The sequence below is a fragment of the Crocodylus siamensis genome, chromosome 1 (genome assembly GCF_052110815.1).
Source record: "Crocodylus siamensis isolate JL-2025a chromosome 1, ASM5211081v1, whole genome shotgun sequence".
Taxonomy (NCBI): Eukaryota; Metazoa; Chordata; order Crocodylia; family Crocodylidae; genus Crocodylus; species Crocodylus siamensis.
The window spans coordinates 213,503,786-213,528,979 of record NC_143395.1 but is presented as its reverse complement, the minus strand read 5'-3'; the positions used below and the strand labels follow the sequence as shown (position 1 = coordinate 213,528,979).

General features: G+C 42.7%; 1 protein-coding gene across 3 annotated transcripts in view; it reads left to right on the top strand.

The window, feature by feature from the left end:
- Positions 1 to 25,194, top strand: part of NME7 (NME/NM23 family member 7) — a 151,159-nt gene that overhangs the window by 60,951 nt on the left and 65,014 nt on the right. For all 3 annotated transcript variants that reach the window (XM_090056239.1, XM_090056230.1, XM_090056248.1), the window contains exons 5-7: positions 6,181 to 6,231; positions 8,849 to 9,056; positions 11,731 to 11,836. In XM_090056239.1, coding sequence (XP_089912365.1) covers positions 6,181 to 6,231; positions 8,849 to 9,056; positions 11,731 to 11,836 — 365 coding nt within the window. The remainder of the gene's footprint in view (positions 1 to 6,180; positions 6,232 to 8,848; positions 9,057 to 11,730; positions 11,837 to 25,194) is intronic.

Below are 25,194 nucleotides of genomic sequence, written 5' to 3'. Positions count from 1 at the left end.
CCATATGCCACAAAGAGGTATTCCCCTACCTTAAAGTTTTTTGGTCCTCCTAGGCAGTGGTAGGATAGCACATGGCTGCCTCTCTCTGTGATCACATGATGCTGTCTGCTACTGCACCTGACCCTACCATTGTAGTTTACAAATAGTCATGTATCTAATACAGAACCCCTTGCCTCCACCGGAATCTACATCCAGGCTTTCGGGTATCTTTGTGGGATCTTTTCTAGCCATTCAGTCTGCTCTTAATAAATGCAAACTATTCTGTGGTTTGGTATTCCGTCTTTTCACTCGCTTTGTCCTGAAGTAGTAGGCTCCTCCTTATTTCTGTGGGCGGATTTGTTCTATGATTGAAGGTTTGAGGTACATCTTTGTTTTGGATATGGCTTACTTTGAGGAAAAGAAATCCTAAAGGTTGAGATGAGATTTAAACTCCTTTTACTTTATAAGTGACTCCCTGCCTGTGTAGGGCTGTCAAAGAATTTTTAAAAATTAATCAAAATTAATTGAGAGATTAAAAAAACTAGTTGTGTTAACTGCACGGTTAGAATTGCAATTAAAACAATAATAGAATTCTTCCCCCCCCCCCCCCCCCCCCCGCACTGCTGGTGTCCCCCACTCCTGACCTGCAGCCCCCTGCACCCCCCCAGCAGCATTGCTTGGGGCTGCCTGGCCCTTGCTGCCCTCAAAGGGCCTCCCCCCACCATTCCCCTGTTGGAGGGGCAGGCACCTCACCCTGTCCTGCCACAGCCCCAGTGCTTGGATAGGTTCTCCCAGCGCTGGAAGGCACCCCCCCCCACACACACCCTAGACAGTCCCCAAGACCTCCAACCTCTGCTCCCCATCCAGCTGCTGAATCTGCTCCCAGGACCCTGCTTGGCTGCTTGCTGGCCATATGTATGTGCAGCCGGCAGCAGCAACAGGAGAGGGGCTGCTTTTCCCCCTAGCACCTGGAGCGCTTAACACGTTAAAAAAAAAATGCAAAAATGAATGAACACATTAATCGCACGTGTTAACTGTCATTAATTGACAGCCCTAATAATGATTAATCATTACCTAGCACCTCATTAGACTATAATATTTAATGGCTCAATATATAAATGGTGACTTGATAATATGGAGTTTTTATGGGGCCGCCTATGTTAATCCATGATAATGCATCATAATTCTAATGGTAGCACTGAATTATTGTCACAAGCCGAGTGCCATGGTTCCCTGTACGCTTATTTGTCCAGAGTAGCATTGGCATCTGCTGCTTTCTTTAAAGGGGATTATTGCTGACATTTGCCTGGAAAACTCTGTTAACTTGATTCACACCACCTGTAAAAAAACATTGCTTAGGTATGAAAGAAAGGTCAGACATGTGCTGTGAAAGGCCAGTTCTTCTGTCTCCTCAGTTAATCATGCCTCAGTCCAACCCACTATTCAAGATAAATCCTGCTTTCAGTGCTCTATGAGTCCAGCTCTGCTGAGACTAAATGCAGAAGGGGGTTAGATTTTGGACAGCCAGTCCAGTTTTGTAATTACTGCAATAACAATTTTCCTTGACTAAGCATTGGAGCCAGGGATATGTGTGGTTTAACTGTTCACAAATATTTGTTCAGGTTTATAAATGATATTGCTTAAGACTGTCTTCATACCCTTTTGCAGTTTGCTTTCCATGAATATTTTAGTCAGTGCACTTACTGGAAGGAAGTTTTGCTGAAACAGTGGATTCTGAACACGTATTTTAGAATATTTGTGGGAAGTGGGTTTTATTTCATTTTAGGAAAAACCTTCAGTTCCCTCCCTTAGTAAGCAGAAATGTACCTTGTAGCCTGCATTTCTGATCAAAAAAACTCAAATTTTGAATGTCTATTACTTTGTGAACTACAACCTACAGGTTAAAAATTCCTCAGCAAATAATTCTGACTAACACGGGAGAAAATTATGATCTGTTTACAGATACACGAAGAGTGATAGAAATGAACTTTTTCAAATATATGGGTCGCTATACAGAAATTATTCCTCTACTTTGAGTAAGGACTGGAATATTAGACTCGGGGACTGTGCCAGTGATTCTCAACGAGGGTGGTGGGAGAGCCTTTCAAAGGTGCTGTGCAATGTTAGCAGTGTTACATGTGTAAACATGATTCACATGTAAACCTAGAGATTTCCGTAGTGTTAAAAACCTCCTGATCTGTTGTGGTCTTTCTGAATTCTTTGCAACAGAAGTATTGTCCTATTATTTTTCTGTAGTCGAAACACAAAAGAGCTGGCATTTTTCTGAGGGGTGCCTCAAGTCTTAAAGAAGGTTGAGAGCCACTGGACTCATGTGTAAGTGCAAGTGTCTGATGTGATCTTTCTCCTCCTTCCCTGTCTTTGTAGAGGGTAATTTACAGACAGGCATGTTGTACACTGAAGGGAATTTGCCGGCTGATGTTAGAAACGATCATTTGTGAAGGCCAGGATAGTGCATTAGATCAAGAGCTGCTAGAAGTGAGTGAATTGTGGTGATACCCACACATTTTAGAGAACAGTGTTTAGAAACTTCAACCTTGTTTTCCCCCATTGGTACTTGAGGCTTTTGTAACTGGCATTTGGCTTGCTGACCTTTCCTCACCGAGTAATCTTCACTGCAACTCTTTAACTTAATGGTGAACTCTGCACCTAGGCCATGAGCTTGGAGCTACGCTGCTTCACCACAGCAGTTGCTCCCCTTTCCAGGAGTTTGGATTTCTCTGTATCACAGCTTCATAATGGGCTGCTCTCCAGGGTTCAGAACAAACCAACACCCATTACAATTTAAAACCTAAACCTGTTAAATTGGATTTGGGATGTAGCAGAGCACTTTAACATCCCTTATGAATTTGGTAGCTACTCTATGTGAAGAAGTCCTAGTGGAATCAACTTGCATCGTGCAGCAGTTACAGAGCATACACCTCAAAGCAAGGAGGGAAGGAGGTTGCTAGCTCTAGCTGATGCTGTTGTAAGAAAATCACTGGCTGGTAGAACTGAAGTCCACAGTACATTCAGTGCAGCTTGTAGAAACAACTAACTTCCTCCGGTACCACTGACAGTATTGACATAGTGGAACAGTTCACAGCATGGGCTGCAGATTGCCTAAGAAGCTGAGTAGATACTTAACTGGCTAGCATATACTGATCTCCATAATGCTAGTTATATCTCTAGTAGTACCTGAGCTAGCTAGTCACTTCAGCGTTGACATGCTGTTAGACTAGCTTATTTACTTTGTAAGCTTGGGGATTGCTTCAGTACAGTAGTGCAGACAGGTGTAAAAACCCCATATGTGGCAATTAGTGTGTTCCCATAGGGAAAATGTAGGGCCATAGCAAGTTTCCAAGTGGAAAGGTAGTGGGGGAAAACACCTCTTCCATCAACACTGAGAAGTGTAAAGTGCTTCATCTGGGGAGGAAGAGTCCACAACAAATTTACAACCTTGGTGGTGCTACTTTAACTAGCACCATGTCCGAAAAGGACCTGGGGATCATAACTGACCATAAAATGAATATGAGACACCAGTGTGATGCTGCCATTAGCAGAGCAAGTAATACCCAGGCATGCATCAACTGATGCATCTCAAGCAAAACCAAGGAAGTGATTCTCTTGCTCTACTCGGCATTGGTGAGGCTGCAGCTGGAGTTATTGCATCCTGTTCTGGGTGCCACACTTCAACAAGGATGTGGAGAGAGTCCAGTGAAGGGTCACTTGTATGATTAGAAGCCTGAAGAGCAAGTCATATGAGGAAAGGCGGACAGATACAGGACTGTTGAGCCTAGAAAAGAGAAGATTTGGTGTGGGGGTTGGTGGCAGCTTACAGATATATCAGGGGTGAGCATCAGGGGCTAGGCAAACAACTGTTCAGCAAAACACCTCAGGGGCAAACCAGGAGCAAGTTAAACTCATAGAAGGTTTCAGACTGGATATTAGGAAAAACTTCTTCACAGTTTGTGTGACCAGACTCTGGAATAGACTCCCAGTGCGGGTGATGCAGGCACTTACCCTGGAGATCTTCAAAAGGAGACTGGATGCACACCTTGCTGGGGTTATTTGACCCTAGCAATCTTTCCTGCCCAGAGCAGGGGGGATGTACCCAATGATTTCACAAGGTCCCTTCTAGCCCTAAACTGCTGTGAATCATCCTTTTCCTCATTTTCACCTCTTTTCTAGAATTGGGAGAGCCTTAATGCATTCAGATGCATCTGCAAACAGAAGCTAAGGTGCAAAAAGTTCTATGGCTTAATAACCCAGTCTGACAAAAAAGGGGTTTGGGGAAGTAGTCCAGTTACAGTAAGAAAGTTATGGGCAGATATGTAGCGTATCATCATGAATGTATTTCCAACCCGAGTCTCTAAAATAACAAACATTATGTAACCTAGGTGGCAGCCCAATAGTTGCCACCCCTGCCCAGTATCAGGGATGGTGTGGTGAGAGTGGGGCAAGGCTTCCGGCCAGCACCACTTTACTTTCCAGCCGGCCCCTGCTCTCCACAGAGCAGCCTGTGGTCCCAAGAAGGTCTAACACTTAACTAATTTACCTATTTACACTTTATTTACAAAGCAAGAATAATAGGAAAAGTTATTTACAAGTGAACTTAAATGGCATAACCAGAATCACAAAACAAACCAGAATGCATTAGTCAACCCTTGATTCAAGAACCACAGGTAGGGTAACTGGCAGCTTTCAGCCACTGCCGAGATGCTACCACAAGGAAGCAAGGTGTTCACTTCCAGCAGCTCCAACAGGCTTCCCAGTAAGCGACAGACTGCAACAGTGTAGGCTCTTTGGTCTGCAGCAATCAAATTGTATCAAACCCCAACCCCCCCAAAGAGGCTGAAGGGTGACCCTCCATGACAGCTGACAAGGCAAGCAGCAAGCAACAGAGTAGGCTCCTGCAGCAATCGGCATGACCCAAGCACAAAGCTCAGGGACTCCATCTGATGACAATCAGCTGCAGAATAACGGACAGGACTGAGTCCCCTCTGAAGCAGTCAGTGGCAGAGGGTCAGCAGCACAGGCAGCTCCCAGGAGTCATTGCTCTAAACCCTTGCTCCAGTTGATTGGCTGGGCACCCCACACACCTCGCAGCTCGCCAGTCCCGCTCTGAGTGCCAGCCTGTGGCCTGAGCTCCCAGGGACCTTTGTCCTGGTGCTCTGCTGCTCCTCAGGATCCCAGTGCCTTGCCTGTTGCTGTCCTGCTTCCCCAGGAAAGGTAAGGGGTTTACTCAACTCACCGGCCCAGCTCTCTGCTCCAGATAAGGATGCCTTCTCGCTCCTGGCCGCTGCTTCTTCTCTGCAGTGGAGTGGGGAGCCGACTGCTACCCCTAGCCTCCGAGATGCCCAGCACGTCCAGCCCACTGCGATGGGGCCTTGGGGCACCAGCTCTCTGCCCCAAGCCCTGGCTGCTGCTCTCTCTTTGCTGCAGGGCTGGAGGCATGGCTGACTGCTTCTGCCTTCTCCTCTTGGGGCCTACGAGGCTCTTCAGAGGGGTCTCTCTGCTCCTCTGCTGGGTCAGCTCTCCCCAGCTCTTCTTAGTCTTCCTGCATCATTCCCTGGAGTCACTGTCAGCAGCCCGCACATGCCAGTTCAGCTGCTGCTTTTATCCCTTCTGGCAGTCCCTCCCTGGGTTGCAAACCGGCCAATCAGGGCTCAGCGTGGCTGGCCCCCAACTCCAGCCACCCCCCTTCCATGTGAATGAGGAGACTGAAAACCCCTTCTTTCAATTGGCTTCTCCTTTTCCAGAGGGCTGGGCTCTCCTGCTCCACCCTTGGGATGGCTCAGAATTCACCAGCACTGTTTCTAGCCCAGGGTAAGTATCTCACACCAATCTGGTGAGCCCACATTGGCAGTCTATTACAATTATAAGGAAGGTGACTCTGATGCTCTTGTTTGCCTTTTCCATAATACCAGAACATGGGAAGAGCCAGTGAATTTGAAAGGCAGATTTGCTATACAATATCATCAAAGCCAAGAGCGTAGGAGGATTCACACTAGAAGGATTATTTATGTGGCTAAAAACAGTATTAGCAGTTGTGCTAACAATAGTAAAAGATGTGGAAGCATACAGACTCTTTTACCTCCGGGCATAAGCAAACCCACAAACTGTTGGGAAGAAACTACTGTAGAGGCATATTAGTGAAGAACTGTTCATGTATGTCTTACATGTTTGTTTGGTCTCTTCTAGAAAAGAAGCAATGGATTTCTATGTAGACCATCAATCCAGGCCTTTTTACAAGTAGGTACTTATTTTTTTAGGTTAATATGATCATTAACTGTGGGGGGGAGGGGAGGAGAGAAACCATCATGGTGAGCTTTTATTATGTGACACTATAAGATAATGGCTAACCCAGACCTGGTCTTGATTTGCAAGGGCCCCATGTAAAGTATTGCGTGGAACCTCATTCAGCTTTCCCTAGAGCACTATACCTCTCAGCTGATGGATACCTGGCTCCACAGCCTTCTAATGCTGATTAAGCTCCAAGGAATGCATCCACCTTATGAGGAATGAAAATGGTCTGAACTGGGGAGGGGACTCAACATTTAGAAGGCAGCATCTTCAGGCACAGAATGGGACTTGCAGGCAGTGACAGTTGGAGTGGAATGACCAGTTTTGGATACCGATTTGGCAGCAAATGCCCCAAAGTGTGATTTCTTGCTTGCAAGCATGCCCTCTTGTAGGGCTAGTCCTAAACAAAAAGCAAAACTCTATGGGGTCTCTGTACTGCTTTATATATTGAATGCATTATATACTTGATCTCTCCATAAGTGACTGAATGAATATGCATATAGACAAATTCACCCTTCTAAAATACTGGGTTCCATAATACCAAGAAGCTTCAAACAACAAATCACTCTTTCCACTCCTGGATTTTTCCAAGCACATGTCTTCTCAGTCTTTGTTACCTTTTAACATGTTCGAGGCAAGGTTTTTCCTGTCTTTGTGGCTTATGCAGCATTGAACATATTGCTTGTGCTAAACAAGTAATAATTTGTGTGTGTATGCATGCAAGAGTTTCCAGAGGCGTTGCATTCAAGTAAGGTAAATGCTGTTTGTTGATCTACATTTAGAATTTGTTTGGCTATGAAAGGAGGTCACAATGAAGGCAAGGTTGCTTGACATACATTCCTGAGTCTAGACCTAGGTTTACAACTCTTACATAATTTACCTGGGTGAGGTCAACCCAAAGGTTTCTACTTTTTGTCATGCAGGGACTGTAGGTTGTAATGACGGAATTTTAAAGGCCCAATTTCAGGATGATCTTTGGGTTCCTGAGCCTCAGGAGTATAATTGGCAGGTTTCTTCTGGCAGCAATAGGTGGAGATGGTTTCCTTCTTTCCATGGAAAAGGAAATGATCCAAGGAAACATTTGACCATTTTGTAGAGCATCAAGGAACTCAGCTTGTCATCTTTTTTTCCTTTCCCAAGTTAATCTGCTTGGATAGGTTCATAAATGAACAAGAATTCTGTTTGCAATTTTATTCATGGCTGGCTAAACTAATGGCAGTTATCTGAGAAACTGTGAGCTGTCTATTCACTGTGTTTATTTTGTCTGTCATCCAGGGCTCTGACTGCCTGGTATTTACTGGACAGTATTTTTTCTTTGCATTGTAGTAAGAGAAAAAAAAAAAAATCCAAATGCTAATAAAAATGTTAACTGTCATACCTGATTGCTTTTAGCATTTCTTTAGTGATTTATTATAGTGTCTTTATAAACAGTCCTCTCAGATTTAATTGGCAAACTTGATAGTTAATGAAAGTCTACTGAATAGTAGGAAAAACTATTATTACTTCTTGAGGAAGTAAAATGAAATATTAAAGGATGTTTAATTTCATATTTTGTAAAAAGCATTTGGAGCTTGTCAGAAATGATATTGCCTCCCATATGTATAAATCTGTAACCCTAAAATGACTGAATAAAAATGTTTGCAATTTTCTAATTCATTGTGTGACAGCATTATGCTGTACAGAGCTTAAGGATATGTGAACAGGTTATTAAAACTTGTGGCATACTGCATATGTTCAAAAGGCCAGCGATAAAGGTACACTTAATGAAATAAGTTTGAACTCTCCCAATTTTGGGTTTTTTAACCATACAATCTGTACAGTCTCCCAAAATCAGTCTCTTCCCCAAAATCTCAAGATTTCTGCACTGTCAAAAATGTTATCACTTTGATTAAAAACCTACAAACCACTTTCTTTTCTCTCCTTTGTGTTTCCAACGGTATGATGTCTTCTCATTCTGGCTCTTACATCCCAAAGTCCTCAGGTGCCTTATCTTTTTGCAGCATCGAGCAAATTGCCTATACTAAACATATGAGGATAATTATATAGATATAAAAAAACACAGAATATAACATACAAGTCTTTTATAGCTATAAAAGACATACAATATACATATTGTATTATTTGCTGCCTCACTATGTTGTTATGTTCAATTCAGAGTAAAGCCAATAGGATAGAATAGGCCCTTTGTTTCTATGTTAGTGAGGGACAGGAGTTAGATGCAAGTCCTCTGATAGTGGAGTAGGGAATAGGAATTTTGATGTGAATATATTCTTGGTAAGGAAGATGAACAGGTTGTGTGCAAATCTTGTATGGGAGCTTCATGTGGAAGGAACAGATTGGGAAATACACTACTCTGAGTAATGAGTACGCTCGTGACATCCACCATTGCTCATGTCTGTGGGCATTCTTCTGAAGTCTGGTGCTACCCACCACTTTGTGTTACAACTTTTACTATGAACTGATGTACTTTTGCTGCAGCATTGATGAGGTTTGTGCACTGGGGTCAGAGCTGGTGGTGTTTTTCCTTCTGAAGAATTCATTACTGCCTTCTCTCTGTATTTTGTAGTGAGCTTCTCCAGTTCATTACAAGTGGTTCCATTGTTGCCATGGAGATTTTAGGAGATGATGCTGTGTCTAAATGGAAGATGTTACTGGGACCTGCAAACTCTGGTGTGGCACAGACTGAAGCTCCAGATAGTATTCGAGCCACATTGGGAATAGATGGTATAAGAAATGCAGCTCATGGCCCTGACTCTATTGCTTCAGCAGCTCAAGTAAGATTTTAAATATATTAACTTTGTTCATTTACTGAGTTGTATCACGATTCAGTGATTGGGCTGCAGTTGGTACAGAAATCCCAATGCTATTTTTTCATTTGAATGTAGTGCTGATTTATGCATTCTGCATAGTTATATTTGTAGAAAGAAGTCTTATCTCCAGCGCAGACAGCTGCAGAGTAAGCTATCTTTATGCTACCCTGTCTGTGCACTTCTGCTCTGATTAGAAGAGACTACACTTGAAAAATTTGTCTAAGACTAGGAATCTAGCCCTTCTATTATTTGCTGTATGCAGTACACATAAAGTCTTTTTGTATACTGTAGACTTCATAGCCCATCACTCTAAATCCTGAAAAGCAAGAAAATTGGGTTCTAAATCATTCAGTACCACCTGTGCTCCACTCAGGCATTCTCCTTCATCATCCCAGCTACTTACTTTCCCTCCATCACCCACAACTCATATCTCTCTGGCATCATCCTGAACAATCACTAGCTCCCGTTGAACTTCAGCCAGGTTTGCTATAGATATAGTTCTGTGTTTTGAGTAGGAGTGACTCATTTCAGGTAGCTTTTTATGTGGCTTTGTATTGGGGTGCGAGACACAGGGTGTCATTTCACATCAACAGTTTACAGTCTACTATTTTCTGTGATGCTTAGGAAAAGCTATGGAACTAGATAGATCTGTGTTACCAGTACTGAAGTATAAATGATGATAAGTGATATTTGCATGTTATGGGTATTTGTGTTTACAACTGTGGGGCTAAAGATTGCATTTTGGTCAGTATGAAGGTTTGCTGGGCACTTTAGTTGGCTGAATGGTTTGTTTGTTTCCTTACTTCGTTTGCCTTCCACCTAAGCAGTTTACTACTGGACCAAGAAGAGAGATGAACAACTTTGTCCTGACCACTGGGGTATACTCAGGTCTGGGATACTCAGCTTCAAGTCCCTGCTCCAGTAAATGTTTAATTACTTATACAAAATGGGACAGGCTCCATTGAGAGAGGTTGAGGGACTTGCCTGAGGACTCATCAGGGATGGTGGGGGGCATGATCTAAACCAGGTGGAGCAGGATCTAGAACTGAGATATATGTATATGTGTGGCCTGTTGGTGAGGGCAGAGTCAGTCTCTTCCCCTCTCCTTTTTCCTTGGTCCAGTGTCAGGCTGCTTAGTGCAGCAGCACAAGCTGTGAGGTAAAGAGACAGTTATTCAACCACTCATCCACACTGCACTTCACACAGCCCAGTGTCCTAAGATCGGGAATATTGGCTGTCCTGAGGTCTGTCTGGTTTGCATAGAAATTCTATCCTGGAGCTAAAAAATCAAGAACTTTTTTCAGCTATTTTGTTGGTCTAATAAAACATATCACATCTACCCGAAGAAGCTTGCGAACACAGTGATACACATTTATAGGCAAGTCTAGCAAAATAATTACACAGGAATAAAAAAAGAGAAAAAGCAGCTAGGTTTTTCAAAGTAATTACCCAAATATAATAAGGAATGGTCTTTTTAAAAATAATTAAACAGGCACATTAGAACAGCATTTTTATCGATGGTTATTTCTCTAAAATCCCATGCCAGATATCCTTAGCCACAGCCTTTGGCTCCAGAATATGGTATTGTTATCCTTCTAGTGTACGCTGGCAGAGAAAGAGATTTCTCAACTCTCAACTTTAGCTCATTGAGCTAACATGGGAAAATCTAAATTTGACTTGATTGTATCTGAAACGTACTACTACTTAACTGAGAAGCAACTCAAGAAGCTCTGAGACTGTTATACAAGGTAAAAAATCTGATGATTTTGGTAGTGTCTACAGGTTATTATTATTTCCTTTTAAAAGAAATCCATTGAATTTCTGCACTGAAGATGGCTAATAGTCTAATTGGCTATATCAAGGGAAATTAGCTAATGTTTGCTCACAGGTTGTTCTGACTACCGTAGATGATGAAGGTGGAAGAAGCCATGAAACTAGCAGTGATAAAAGAAGGCAAAAGCAACAGTTAGGAAAAGACTTGGGAAGAACTTGTGTTGCAGGATGTCAGGCTTTGAGGACACTATGTTGATGCAGAGCTATTCTCTTGATTTACCCAGGTATCTGGGCCAGGTCAGAGCCCAAATTCAGAAAGATTAAAGGTAGAGAAGATTTAAAGAAAGAGGAGTCAGCCAAGAAATTCAAACAAGTTTTGTTACTTATTAAGAATAAAAGAATTCTCAGAGGAGGGATTGAGGTCCAGTGTGCATACTAATCTTGTATGTATGTGCATGCTGTATTAAGAGCTAAGTGGGGATTCCACCCATTCATTTACGGAAGAAGATGTAGTGTCAGAAGAAATGAGATTAAAGATGCAGAGAAAGGGAATGGATTTGTAGGGTAATATGAAAGTTAGAATAATTTTGAACTAAATACAGAAATGTAGGAAGAAGTGGTGTCAGGAGACCTGACTAGGGCAACAGCATAGTTCAAAATGTAGCTAAGGCAGGAAATATGCCTGTAGCAGTGGTGCTAGGGAGAAAAGGGTACATTTTAAAGAGAAAATATTCTCAGCCCCAAATAAATGAATTAGACTGTCTTTTATGATTCAAGATGTCTCAAAATACTGCTTGTACTAAAGATCTGAGACATACCGTTGACTGAATAGTGCTAAAACATTTTCATTTGGAATTGTTTTCAGGAACTGGAGCTGTTCTTTCCTTCAGGTGGAGGTCGTGGACCAGCCAATAGTGCAAAATTTATAAATTGTACATGTTGCATTATTAAACCTCATGCTGTTAATGAAGGTATGTACTGTGGGGTTGATTCCTTAATGAAACATAAAAACATAAGAAATGTCATACTGGGTCAGGCCAGTGGTCTGTCTAGATTGGTACCTGGTTTCAGAGTAGCAGTAGTAGATGCTAGAGGGAGAGTGCTGACCCAGCTGGATCTAGAGTGATCTGTCCCCTATTCATTACCCTCCCTGGCATCCACCATTATTGGTTTAGAGATGCCAGAGGAAACATCTCCAACTGTTCTGTTAAATAGGTATTACTAGATCTATTGTCCATGAATGTGCCTTGTCCATTTTTGATCCTGGCAATGCTGTCTGGTGGTACCTCTACCACCTCCTGGGCAATAAATTGTGCAAATTAACTATGGATTGTGCAAAAATTATCTTGTTACTTTTGTTTCTGTTGTTAGTTTCTCATGTTAGTTAGTTTTACTTTCTCTTGTCTCCTGCTAATTTCAGTTGGTATGCCCTAGTTCTAGTATTCCAGGATTTGGTGAACAACAATTCCCTGTTCATTTGACCCACACCTTTTGTGATTTTTATAGACTTCTCACATATTCCCCCTCAGACTTCTTTTCCAAACTGAAGAGTCCTAGCATTCTTTTAGTCTCTCTTGATATGGCATCTGCTCCACACCCCTCATATTGGTTGCCCTTCTCTGTACCTTTTCTTGTTCTACTTTATGCTTTTTCAGGTGTTGGAACCAGAACTGCACACAGTATTCAAGATGTGGGTGCACCATCAATTTGTATAATGGCATGATAATGATCTCTGTTTGTTTTCCAGTCCATTCTTAATGATGCTCAGCATTTTATGGACTTTTTGTTTGCCACTGCACACTGAGCTGATGTTTTTAGAGAATTCAGGGTCTGTTTTCTGACCTTGTTTCGGGAACTGGAGTTGTTCTTCCCTGCAAGTGGAGGTCATGCATCAGAACACCTAGTTCATAACCCAGCCCTGTGTATGGGTCATTGAGGTTATTTTTTCCCAGGTACATAACCTTGCACTTGTCAACATTTGAAGTTCATCTGTCACTTTTTTCCCCCACTCGCTTAGCTTGGTGAGATCTTTCTGTAGCTCCTCGCCATCAGCCTGGGACTTGATTACCTGGCATAATTTGGTGTCATCCGCAAACTTGGAGATTTCACTGTATACCCCCACTTCCAGGTCATTGATGAAAATGTTGAACAAAATAGAGCCCAGAGCAGATCCCTGCTGGACCGCACTTTTGACATCTCCCCATCCTGAAGAGTAATTATTTAGCTGTACCCTTTACTTCCAATCTTTTAACCAGCTCTCAATCCACAAATGGAAGCTTTCTTCCAGTTCTGTGACAATGCCGGTTTTTTTTGGTGAGGGACCTTGTTGAAACCTTTTTGAAAGTCAGCTGGATCTCCCTTTTCCATGTGTTTATTAACACCCTCAAAGAACTCCAAGAGATTGGTGTTGCAGAATTTCCCTTTACAAAAACCGTGCTGACTCCTCCCCAGCAGATTATATTTGTCCATGTGACTGATGATTTTGTTCTTTATTATATATTGTACCAACTTGCCAGGCATGGAAGTGAGACTCACTGGACTGTAGTTCCCAGGATCACATCTGGAGCCTTTTTTTGAAGATGAGTGTTATGTTGCCAAATCACTAGTCCACCAGCACAGAGGCCATTGTAGCAATAGGTTATGGTCTATTGCCCATAGTCATGCAATTTCATCTTTGAGCTCCTTCAGAGCTCTCAGGTGAAAACCACCTGATCCTGGTGACTTACTAGTATTTAGTTTATTGATTTGTTCTAAAACATCTTCTGCTGTCACTTTAATATGGTCTAACTCTTCAGACCTATCTACTGGAAAGGACTGATCTGGCATGAGAATTTCCCCAGTATTTTCTGCAGTAAGTACTAATGCAAAGAACTTATTTAACTTCTCTGCTATGGCCTTATCATCCCTGAGTGCACCTTTTACATCCTGGTCATGTAGCTGGCTCCCTTCTTCTGGTAGGTTTTTAAGAGCTTTTATTATTATCTTTTCAGCTCCTTATTTGGCCTGCCTTATTTCACTTTTACATTTTACCTGTCAGAGTTTGTGGGCTTTGCTGTTTTCCTTATTTGGGCATGCCTTACATTTTTTGAAGGATGCATTTTTCATTGAATGGCCTCCTTAACTCTGCTGTTAAACCATGCAGGGGTTTTTTTGGTCTTCTTGGTACCCTTTTGATTTGTGGAATACAGTTTTCCTAAGCCTCTAATATAGTATTTTTAAACAACTTCCAAGCTGCTTGCATGCCTGTTATGTTTTTGACTGCTCCTTTAAACTTCTTTCTAATGTCCTCTTTCCATGTAACTTCCTTTTCTAAAGTTGTATATCAGGGTAGTGGAATGTTTTGATTTACTCCCTCCTGCTAAAATATTGAATGTGATTGTTATGGCTGCTATTACAGAGTGGCTCACTAGCAGAAACCTCTTGATTGTTACTTGGGATTAAGTCTAGAAGTGAATCACATTGACATCATTATTTAGAAGCGTAAGGGTCTGCAGAATCGGACACACTGTAGGAGTGCACAGTATTTTGCCTTAGTTTGTGTATTCTCTGTACCATTTCGAGACACCAGCAGCAGGGTTTATTCACCATTAGTTCAGAATAATGGAGAAAAAACCCAAACAAATAAACATAAATCTTTCAATAGAGTGTCAATCAGATTCTGTAACAAAGTCTCTGCTGGACAAGCAGGCTGTAATAGACAGGAAATAATTATGACCATTTTTGATGTCTGCTGATCTGTGTGCACTATGGTTAAATTTGCAGTTCTTCCAGAGTGGGTGCATGTTTATAGCTGAATTACATTAGTGAGGTAATTAAAATAAAATAGCAAATGAACAAAGACCTTTGCTGAATGCAATAATCTATTTAAGTTATAGTTCTGTTTACTGTAATGATATCACATTATACACTCTGTGCTGAGAAATGTTGAGTCCTCTCATCACATAACTATTTTAATACTTGATATTCACGTGTGACCACAGCTAGATGATTCAGTTTTCAGTCCACAGCCTTCAGGGGCAGGAGAACAAAGAGGAGCAATATCCAAAGTTTAATAACATGTCCCCACTCTCATGTGTAAAACTATTTATATAGAGAATAGATATTGTCACTCCTGATATTTCATAGATCTTCCTCAAGCCATCAGTAGGTCCCACAATAGACTGTCACAAAAGTGTAAGAAGAAGGATAGGATGTGGCAATAGTGGTCTCCAGGCCTTTTGCTCCTCGAGTGGGATGTCAGGACAGTTTGCTACACAAAGCATTTTCTTAAGAAAGCATCTTGCACTTGCTACTGATAAAGAGAAAGTTACCTCTGCAAGGCCTTGTATAGTATCTGCTACTGATGATATCTTTGCTATAAAGCCAAGACACAGCAACACTCTCCTCTTACAGAACTGACATCAACAGTAGCTTGGACTGTGTTTGTATGTAGTTATAAATGTTTGATGGGGGACAACAAAAAGTAGTTTTATCACAGCAAAATTGGCAGATACCTGAAACTGAGTTTGAAAGTTACAGAGCTACGGGCCTGAGCCAGGCTGTTAAGAGTTTTAAGACATTTTACCCAGTGAAGCTCCAGCTACGCTTTTAATGAACTATCAGGTGATTCTTATCCCTTTTAGTGTCTCTTGGCCATCTGCATGCCTTTCCCCTGTTTTCTGGATTTGCCTTGTCATTGAAGGATAAATCCTGCCCCATTTCCACCAATGCTGAGAGTCTTGGGAAGTTCAAGAATTAATGTGGTCCACTGTGTGTGGATGGTGTGGGGGCAGAGGCATTTTGGAAGGTTACACAGAATTGGTATGCTTGCCTGGGTGAGGTGGAGCCCATTTCTGCAGCTGGAGCTTGGGTTGAGTTTAGGAAATCAGCTCAACCACTTTAGTCATTTCTCTTGTTCCATGGAAGGTCTGGGAAGGTGGAAGGCTAACTGTTACTCAGCTAAACTGGAAGGTGTTGTTTTATTTTACATAGGTGAAGTATATTATTGGATGGTGAGATTCAGTAACAGTTTCTTGTGAGGCCTACCGAGGCTTTTCATCTCCTCCCTGTTCTCTCCACTGTCTCTCTTAATACAGATGCCAGAGATGCTAGAGCCTACCTAGAGAGCTTATGAGATTTTAGAGACTGGATTGAGAAACTGTCCAAAAGCTTGCGGAGAGGCAGGAATTTGGAACTGAGGAAGAACAGAGTTGCAAGGGCCCTGGTGGCACCTTCTCCTACCCTTAAATTGGAGTAGCATATGCAGCACAGAGCTATTTCCATTCTGCTACTGGAGAGTGAAGGTTCCCTCAGGTCAAATGGGGCAGGCTTCTCTCCAGTGGTCAGTCCAGTTCACTGGGCATGTCTCAGCAAGGAGTGGGGAGAGAAATTTGACTTCTTAGACCTGTCCTCTTGTCTCCTCCTCTTAGGTCCTTTCCAAGCCTGTATCCCTTTTACAGATAATCAACTAGAACATCACAGAGCAGCATCTTCTCCTGTTACCTTACATCAAGGGTATCAAACATATGGACTGCAGGCTGTTTTATCCGGCCCTCTGGTAGTCTGGTTGTCTACCAGAAGTGTACTGCCCCTCAGCTCTGCATTGCCACATACCCCTGACATTGCTGACCGGCCAGAGCTCCATGCCTCCAGGCAGCATAGAGCCAGGAGTTTGGGTGCACAAACGCAGCTCTGCAGTCTTATGCCTCCAATTCTCTGTCACTGCCTGGCAGCACAAAGCTCTAACTGGACTGCAGTGCCAGGGTTGTGCAGCAAGCAGCATGGGTTCAGGAATGTGTGGCTGCATGGAAATGCATTCATGCAGTGCAAAACTGGGGATATGCATCTGCAAGGAGCCAGGAGCATGCAGTGGCATGGAGTTCTGACCAAACACAGCTCCACACTGTTGCACACCTCCAACTCTGCCACTGCCTGGCCAGAGCTCTGTGCAGCTGTGTGCCCATGGCTCTGAGCTGCATGAATGCATGTCTTTACAGCTACACCCCCCCTGGACTGTGTTGCTTCCTGGCCTGGACTCACACTGCTGTCTGAATGCAGCCCCATGGATCCAGCTCATGTGGTCTGTATCTGTCTGGGGTCCCAGGCCAAGTTTTGCCATCCCTGCTTTAGATCCAAGTGCCACCTTGAATTGCCTCATCCTATTGTGATGAAAGGACAGATTGCAAAGAGCTGAACACTTATATGAAAGTGGCTGCTGAGTGCCTCACTTCTGAATTACCAGACTCCTTTTTACAATTCTAGCTCTAAAGGTGCAGTACATTTGGCTCCTGAAGATTTTGCTGCTGTTTGAGGTCAGCACTGTGTGTTCTTTGGAGATTGTTGGCATCCCTACAGTGCCTCCCTGTGCACTCTCCTGCAGCACTGGGGCAGAAGAGAAGCATAATAGAAGGGGATATGAGCTCCATTGAGAAAGGGGTATGTATGCAGAAGGAGCAAGAGGAGAATTCAGGCCCAAGGAGCAGAGAGAAGTAATTCCCTTTCCCCTCTGCTTGTAACCTGTACTCAGAGATACCTGAGAAATTATGGGTGCGTGCACAGCACCATCTTTCACATACTAGGAGAAGTAGGTAACAAGACAGTCACATGGTGCACCACCATTCACGAAGCTACCTGCAGGAGAGGTTGAGATTTTGCAATTTGCCGCTTTGCATAGAGAATCAACATTCCTAATGAGAGGTGTCACTCCTCCCTGCCCCTTCTGCAAACACTTTTAAAGGGACAAGGGTGAGTGTGCCTAGAAATATGGCAGAAAGTAAATTAAATCCTGCGGAGATTCGTCAGGGTATGCAATGTAACAGCGGGGGGACCCTAGGGAGGCACAACAGGGTTTCAGATGGCAGGGAAAGATCTGATTTGGGTTGCACATGGTTTTTCATTTTGAGCATCTAAAAATAAACCTTTCCTCATTTCTTCCTCTGCTTTCCAGGCTTCAAAGACCATTATCTAATTTCCACGAACCTAATCAGCTTGCTCAATGTGTACAATTACATGCAGTTGTGCTATAGCACTTCAGTGTTTGAGTTTACAGAGAGCTTTCCAGCAATATTGGATGGAGCTTTTGACTTGAGATTTGCTTTCTGACCCTTTTTTTCCAACTGGGGATTTCTTTCCCCCACTACAGATTCCATTTTCCAACACATCCTTGCCAAAAAATGGCATGTTTTCCTCTTTTCTGGAAGTTACATTCCAGCTTAACCGAGCTAGGGAACTTTTCCCTGAACTGAGTAGTTATCAGAAGGCTGAATCTCATCACTAGTTTATACCATGTTAATTTTAGGACAGTGTCTTTTCTTAGCAGCTGACTGATTACAGTAGATCATTTATGCAGCTCCTATCCAGTGACAAAGCAGTGGAAAAGCTGTATTGCTTTTATCTCTGGACTCACTGATCCACTCCTGACTGGAATAAAGAAACATTGGTTGCTAGGCAGCCGAAAGCACCAGAACCTAGCAACCCTAGTACCTGCCGCAGCCACATGATGCAGTGATCAAAAGCGTGTGATAAGTAGTGCAAGCCAGAGCTTTGTAAATGTCTGCCAGGATGCAAAGAAACCCTGGGGGCCACATAAAGGGTTGCCTGAGAGCTAGCTGAAGTGTAACTTCAGTTGCCAAGCATGATAATAACGTGAGGGGGTGGAGGTGTGGGTCTGGGGGACAGTGTCATGGGCAACAAATGGATGTGTGTCTTAAAAAGAAAATTAATGACAGGTTTTTCAGCACTGTGCTGGGGCCCTGGGGCCCAGTACACTACCCGTGAAGGACAGAGTGCTTCCCAGCATCCTCTAGTGACTCTTTCTTTAGCAGAGTCTAAGAGCTGTGTTGGCTGAGTGGGAGCGATGGATGACAGGAGAATTGGAAGGAACATCATTGCACTTAGGGGCTTTGAAAAAGTGGTGATGAGGTGTCTGTCCTTTTTCTGAGTAGGGTTTGGAACAGCATCCTGTGGGTGGGTGTAGCAAAAAGAAAGTGCATGATTGCCCCATAGAAAGATGCAGTCTTTGTGGAAGTGTGCCAGAAGTGGGAATGTCTTGTGCTGTAGGGAGTCTGATCACTTGCTTTTCTGTCAGAACCCCTGAAAACCATGTGACATTTCCTTGTAAGGCCTCTTTTCAGCCAAGGAGGACAGTAGCTAGGAAGCTCAGTTCCTGAACCAATTGATTGGGTAGTTGGGGCACTGTTCAAAAGGTAGGAGGAGAGAGCCATATACTTCTTGTTTGCTTGGAGGCTAGGGACTGAAAGCACAAGTGCCATATGTGGGCATGTGTAGACAAAATGGGGGTCTTAAATTGAAGCAGTGGGTTTTTAAAAACTACTTCAATTTTGGGTGAAGTAAACCACTGTGTCATGCACACACCCATGCACCTACTTGCCTCTCAGGTGGTGGGGAGGGGAGGGCGAGCTGCCAGTGGGTGGAGTGGTTGCGGGGGGGGGTTCCCACTATGGCAGCGGTGCCCCCCTCCCCCTAGGCAACACCTGCCTGCAGGCACCTGGCTCAGGCAGTCCCGGGGGGGCACTGCAGCAGCAGAGGGAAGCACCAGGCCGCCACACAGTTCAGGCAAACAGGCTCCAGGGAAAATGCAGGCAGGCTCCAATGCCAGGCAGGCAGGCTCTGGGCTGCTGCCAGGCTTCCTGCATGGGCTTCCATGCAGAGCCCCTGAGCTGCATGAAGCCCAGTGCTTCGCTCCACGGGGCAGCAAATGAGAACTCAGAGGAGGAGTTTTAGTTTGCAGTGCCCCAGGTTACATAAGGTGCAGTACTCTGCCAAATTTGTTACAGCGGCTGGAATTACTGCAGAATACATTCCTGATGCGTGCAAACACCAGCACCATTAAAGTGGTGCAAAAGCACTTAACCTGCTTTAAAATGTCGTGCCCACATGCCCCTCATTTTGTCTACACTGTGACTCCAGGCCTCCTGGATTTAAGAGTTCCCCTGTGTCCTGTGAGGTATTAATGTGGTCCTGACAGAGTTGATAACAGCTGCATTAAAGCCACCAAATATCTTTAGTTTTCTTAAATTTCTTAAATGGAAAATCACTTCCTGGTGCCAACATTTTATGTCCCTGAATTTCAGGTTTGAGTGGCCAGACCATCTTTTTCTCAGTTTTACAAAGATAATCTGGTTTCTTAAATACTCAGCCTTGTTTCTTTCCTAAGGCAATGACAGATTCCCACCTTTGTATGCTGCCCATCTTGCCAGTGCTTTCCCATGCCTCATGTCTACTTTGTGCATCACGTGGAAAACCTTTCATCTGGAAGGGATTAAAGCACTTCAGAGGCGATCTCCTCTCTAGTGCCCATGTGGCGGGGGGGGAATTCCTGTAGATTTGGCTTGTGGCATGTTGGCAGATACATGTAGAAAGAATCGTTCTTTCTGTCCCACACTGGCAAAGTAAAGTATGAAAGAGATGCATTAATTTTCTAAGGCTGTCCAGCACTTTCACCTGCACTGAAATTCACTAGAAACTTACAAATTTAAATTTCAGAAAGCTAAGCTAACCTAAATTCATGCATGCAGTGTCTTCTGTAGTTAAAGGACAATTAATCAGATGCAATATGACATCTAGAGTCGGGGCTAACAAGCAAGAAAAAACTATAACACTGAAAACACTTATCTCTGTCCCTGGGGTGGTGGGTGTAAACTGTAATCTGTACAGGGCTCTATCAGGGAGTTTTGTAAACTAGAGTGGTAGTCCCTACAAGGAACATTAATCAGTTTCAGAAAAGGTCAGGACAACTGGGATCAAATTCTGAAAGTATTGGTTAAATGAGAGTTAGCTGAAGTGTATAATTTTATAATGATCCAGATATAGACCTGGATGAAAATGCATGGCCGTTTAACTTGCAGGTTCATCACTGAATTTGATCACAGTAAGCTTGTGTTTATTCATTGTTGTTTTGTAGTTATAGTGATCTACCACTCGGTTGTTAATTCAAGAAAGATTGTCCTTCCTTTGAAGGTCTCTCAGTCTAAAGGGTTTGAGGGGCAAATGGATAAAAATTAGGGAGAAGGGAACAGTTGAAAAAGTAGAAAAAAAACACCACATAACTAACAGTGTTATCTTTGTAGTACCTTGATATTGAATTTGAAGGAGACCTCTGCAATCAAGCTGTAACAGCTACATACAAGCCAGTAGGAGTACTGAAACTCAAGATTCCTCTACATTTCTGTTCTGAAGAGCAGGCAGGGTTTGTTGGGGGAGGGGAAAGTAATACAACTGGCTGAGATTTTTAAATGCACCACAAAGTTCAGGATCTCAGGGCAACAATAGCTCGGCCCTTTGTACATATAATAATGTCTTATCTATTGCTCTCTATAGGCTTAACTTTGCCCCTTCATGCATTTGTAAAATATAGCCTAGTTGTATTTGCTGTAGGAACTGGAATTTGGAATTTCTTGATGTCTTAGAATCTCATGGCACCATATTTTTCACTTAATGCCTTAAAAATGGACAAGAAAATAAAATAAAAATAGCAAGAAAACAAAGGCTTAAAAGTTGGGCATGCACTTTATTTGACTATGTAAATTGTTTAAAAAATGGAATTACCCAAGGGCTGTCTCTGAGAGCAAAGTAGTTAGCAAAGCACTGGGGGTAGAATTCTGGCTCTGCTAAAGTCAAACCCTGGCTAAATTGAATCAGTCTTGTCATGGACTTCACTGGGGGCAGGATTTCACCCCGGAGCTTTTAAAACCAGAAATGCTGGGGTGTGGTTAAAAGGTCATCGCACTTGGGGTAACTGGGATTCCAAAAGAAGATCTCTGGGGGTGGCAAGCTTTCCCAAGAGCAGGGTAGCTCCCCAGCTCTCCAGGGCTGTCAGGACTTTCCTGCACTTGTATTAAAATGTGAGCTGTTTAAAAAAAGAGTGCAGCAGATTCTTTTTTTGGAGCCCCTCAATAACTTTAATCCCAGTCCTTGGTGTGAATGTTATTGCAATGGGATTCTTCACTTGATCTGAGACAAAGACCAAGAAGCAGCCTTGGAGACCATGATGTCTTCCTCAGCTGAAGAGATGATCTTCCGGGGGTGGGGGAAGAGAACATATTTGGTTTCTCTAATATTGAAACATTCCCTCATCCCCACAATGAAGTGGGTATCAATATTACCTTCACTTAAGAGATGCAGAGGTTTAAACAGAAAGGGTGAGCCTTATTTTATTTTATTTGAGTAATTCCCTCCTCCAAAAAACAAATCAAACTTAGGAACGCTATAGGAAACAGAAATTTGGTTTCAAGAACATGTGGAAATAGAGGCTACTTAAGCAGCATAGTGAGGGATCACAGACAAAGTGTGTGTTTAGAAGGATGGAGGGTTTGGAGGAAAAGGAGGAGAAAGGAACACATTATCTGTTTAAATACTATTTCAAAACAAGAGACCATATATTTGGCAGCCAGCAAATGTGCAGTTATCCCTCTTGAGCTATGGAACTGTTGCTTATTGGGAGAGAGAGGTCACCAGTGTAAAAATGTCCAGATTATATTTGTATCCTAATAATTCCAGCCCTCCCTCCCCCCCTTCTTTTTTAGTGAGCTGAAAGTGAGTGAAAAGAAAGTGAAGGTGCAATTAGAAAGGGGCATACCTGTCACAATTCAGGGAAACAAGCATCTGTACCAGTAATAAGGAGTGCATCACAGGTTATTTTTCTTTTAAAGAAGGCAAAGCATGTCTTTCTTATTCAGGACTGGGTGCATGCCAAGTTTAAAAGGTCTGTTCTGAGCTTTCAAAGTGAGAGCATGTTTCTTAAATAGGCACATGTTGGTAATATTTTTTTAAAAGGTTAAATAATTCAAAACTAGAAATTGAGTCTGTCACATCTGAGGAAAAAGATGCTGTCTGGATTCAGAGTTCAAGAAAAATTAATGCCTGCAGTATATTTTGCATTAATGAAGTGTATGTGTTACAAGCAGGTCAATTTGAAATACATTGGACTAATTTTTTTTTCAACATTTCTATATTGTATCTTGATGATTTGGTATTGCCATGATGAAATTTAAAGAAGTTCAAAATATTACACTGAGAAAGGAAAAGTCAGATGCCCAAGTATAAAATGGGTAACTAACTGGCTAGGCAACAGTTCTGCAGAAAAGAAGGGATCTGCACACTGACTATGAGTGAATATCGTGATGCTGTTGCAAAAAAGGCAAATGTCATACTGGGATGCATTATCAGGACTGCCATATATAGTTACAGTATTTCATTTTAGTGCGTACTGGTGAGGCCTCAGCTGGAATACTTTGCTGGAACCCAGACTGGGGTTCTGTGAAGTTTTGGGCACTCTGCTTTAGCAAAAATGTGGACAAATTGGAGAGTGGGAAGAGGAGAGCTATAAGAATGATGAAAAGTAAAGAAAGCGTGATATGAAGAAAGACTGAAACAACAGGGGGGGTTTTTAGCTAAGGAGGATATTAGTGTCCAGTATGTAAAAGTCTTAAAGAAAAGTTTGTTGTTATTCTCTGTGTCCACTTTGGATAGGGAAAGAATTAATTTGCAGCAAAGAAGATTAGGGGTAGACATTAGGAAAAGCTTTCTGACTTTCAGGGTGGATAACCCTGTCTCTCTGATATATCTTGTGGAAGTACAGACTTTACTGGAAGTGGATAATGACTAAAACTTATCATCTTTCCCCTCTGAGTCCATCCTGCCTGTCACTCAGGCTCATAACCTGGACACCATCTCTAAGATATGGCCTTTCCCATCCATCATCCATCTAGCTCAAATTCTCTTCCAGAGACAAAGGGAGGAGAGCCTGAGTACTACAACGTTACTTATTTTTGTCTTGACATGCAGTCATGTCCTACTCACAGCCACATAGGGTACTTACAGCAAAGAACTTTATCTTCACCTGTCACTTTGTTTGCTGCCCTTCTTTTCACATCCTGCCACTGGCTCCCCCTTCTTTATCACATCATTCTCACGCTGTTTGTCTCCATTTTTGAGGCTCTCTGGGGGTCTGTGCCCATTTTTTCTGTTCAGTGCTAGTTTTGGCATACAGATCTTGATTATACCCTCCAGTTAACCACAATCACTGCTTTTATTACATTATCACTTATTAAATTTTTGAGCAAATGCTTTCTTCTTATAGTCTCCTTGCATGAAGGGAAAACTTTCTATAAACATCGGCAGTTACCTCATCGTTACTCAGAGTCCTCCTTAAAGGTGTCCACCAAGAATTTAGCCAGCATGTAGGACACTAGTGGGATTAAACCTGTCATACCGACCAGTGTCGTCTCTTTGTTTCCTTATCTCACTCTCTCACCTGTTTCTGTTTTGGGTCTGTCCATTGTCTTTTGTCTTACACTTAGATTGTGAATTCTTTGAGCATGGACTGTCTGTTGATTCCCTGCTTGTATGAAGCCTACCAGATTGGGGTTCTGATTCATGGCCTGGGCTCTAAGACACTATGGCAACAGAAATACATTTCAGGCAGTACTCACTTAGCTTATGGGATTCATAGCCAGAGATTATCAATGAGGCCAAGAGTGCAGGAATGAAAACAACGTATATTTATATGAGTATTCCAAGTTACATAAGAAAGATTTAAGAAGCAGAATTGAAGTTTGGAAGAAGTTGAAAGCCTTTTTCTTCAGGGGATAAGCTGGCTATGACTGGAATGAGTTAGAAAGAAAGGTCTTCTATGAGGAAGTTCTCTCTCAGCTCCTGACTGGAGGGTTTCTTCTATGTTACTGTGAAACACAGAGCCAGTCAGAACATCTTTTACTAATATATTCTGTTTTGCTGTAGACATATTGCTTTTGGGAGACCCAGGCTAGTGTCTCTTCTTTCCAGTTTAGAATAACTGTGATGAACTTTGTTCTGCATCAGGCAGAGCAAGGACTCAAACCTGAGGCTTCAGTATCTCAGGCCCAGTGTCTCACCAGAAAATAAAGAGCTAGACACTAACACTCATACGCTTGCCTACCTACACCTGTCCCATCTCACTTGCCAGCACAATTCTGTTTTCATGAAAATATTTGAAAGGGTTTTATTTCATCTCAAGTGTGAAACAAAAGCCAACTCTGAAACCACAAAAGTTGCTGCAGAACAGAGTTGTTTTCTGGTCAGTTTTGCTTGAAACTTCTCAAGCTGTCTGCTTCTGGATATTAAATGTAGACTAGACAGACCATAGGTGTGATTCAATATAGTAGTTCTTATGTCCCTAAGCAGAAACCATTTCTGCTCCCATTACTATTTTCCTATTCCAAGCTGTACCTTTTAACTAATGGCACAGCACTATGTTGAGAAAGTACAAAGGAGGCAATTAGGACAGAGCTTTCTGACTAATGAAACAATCTTCCACCTAATCTAAGTAGCTTTTCACATAGAAGCCATTAAC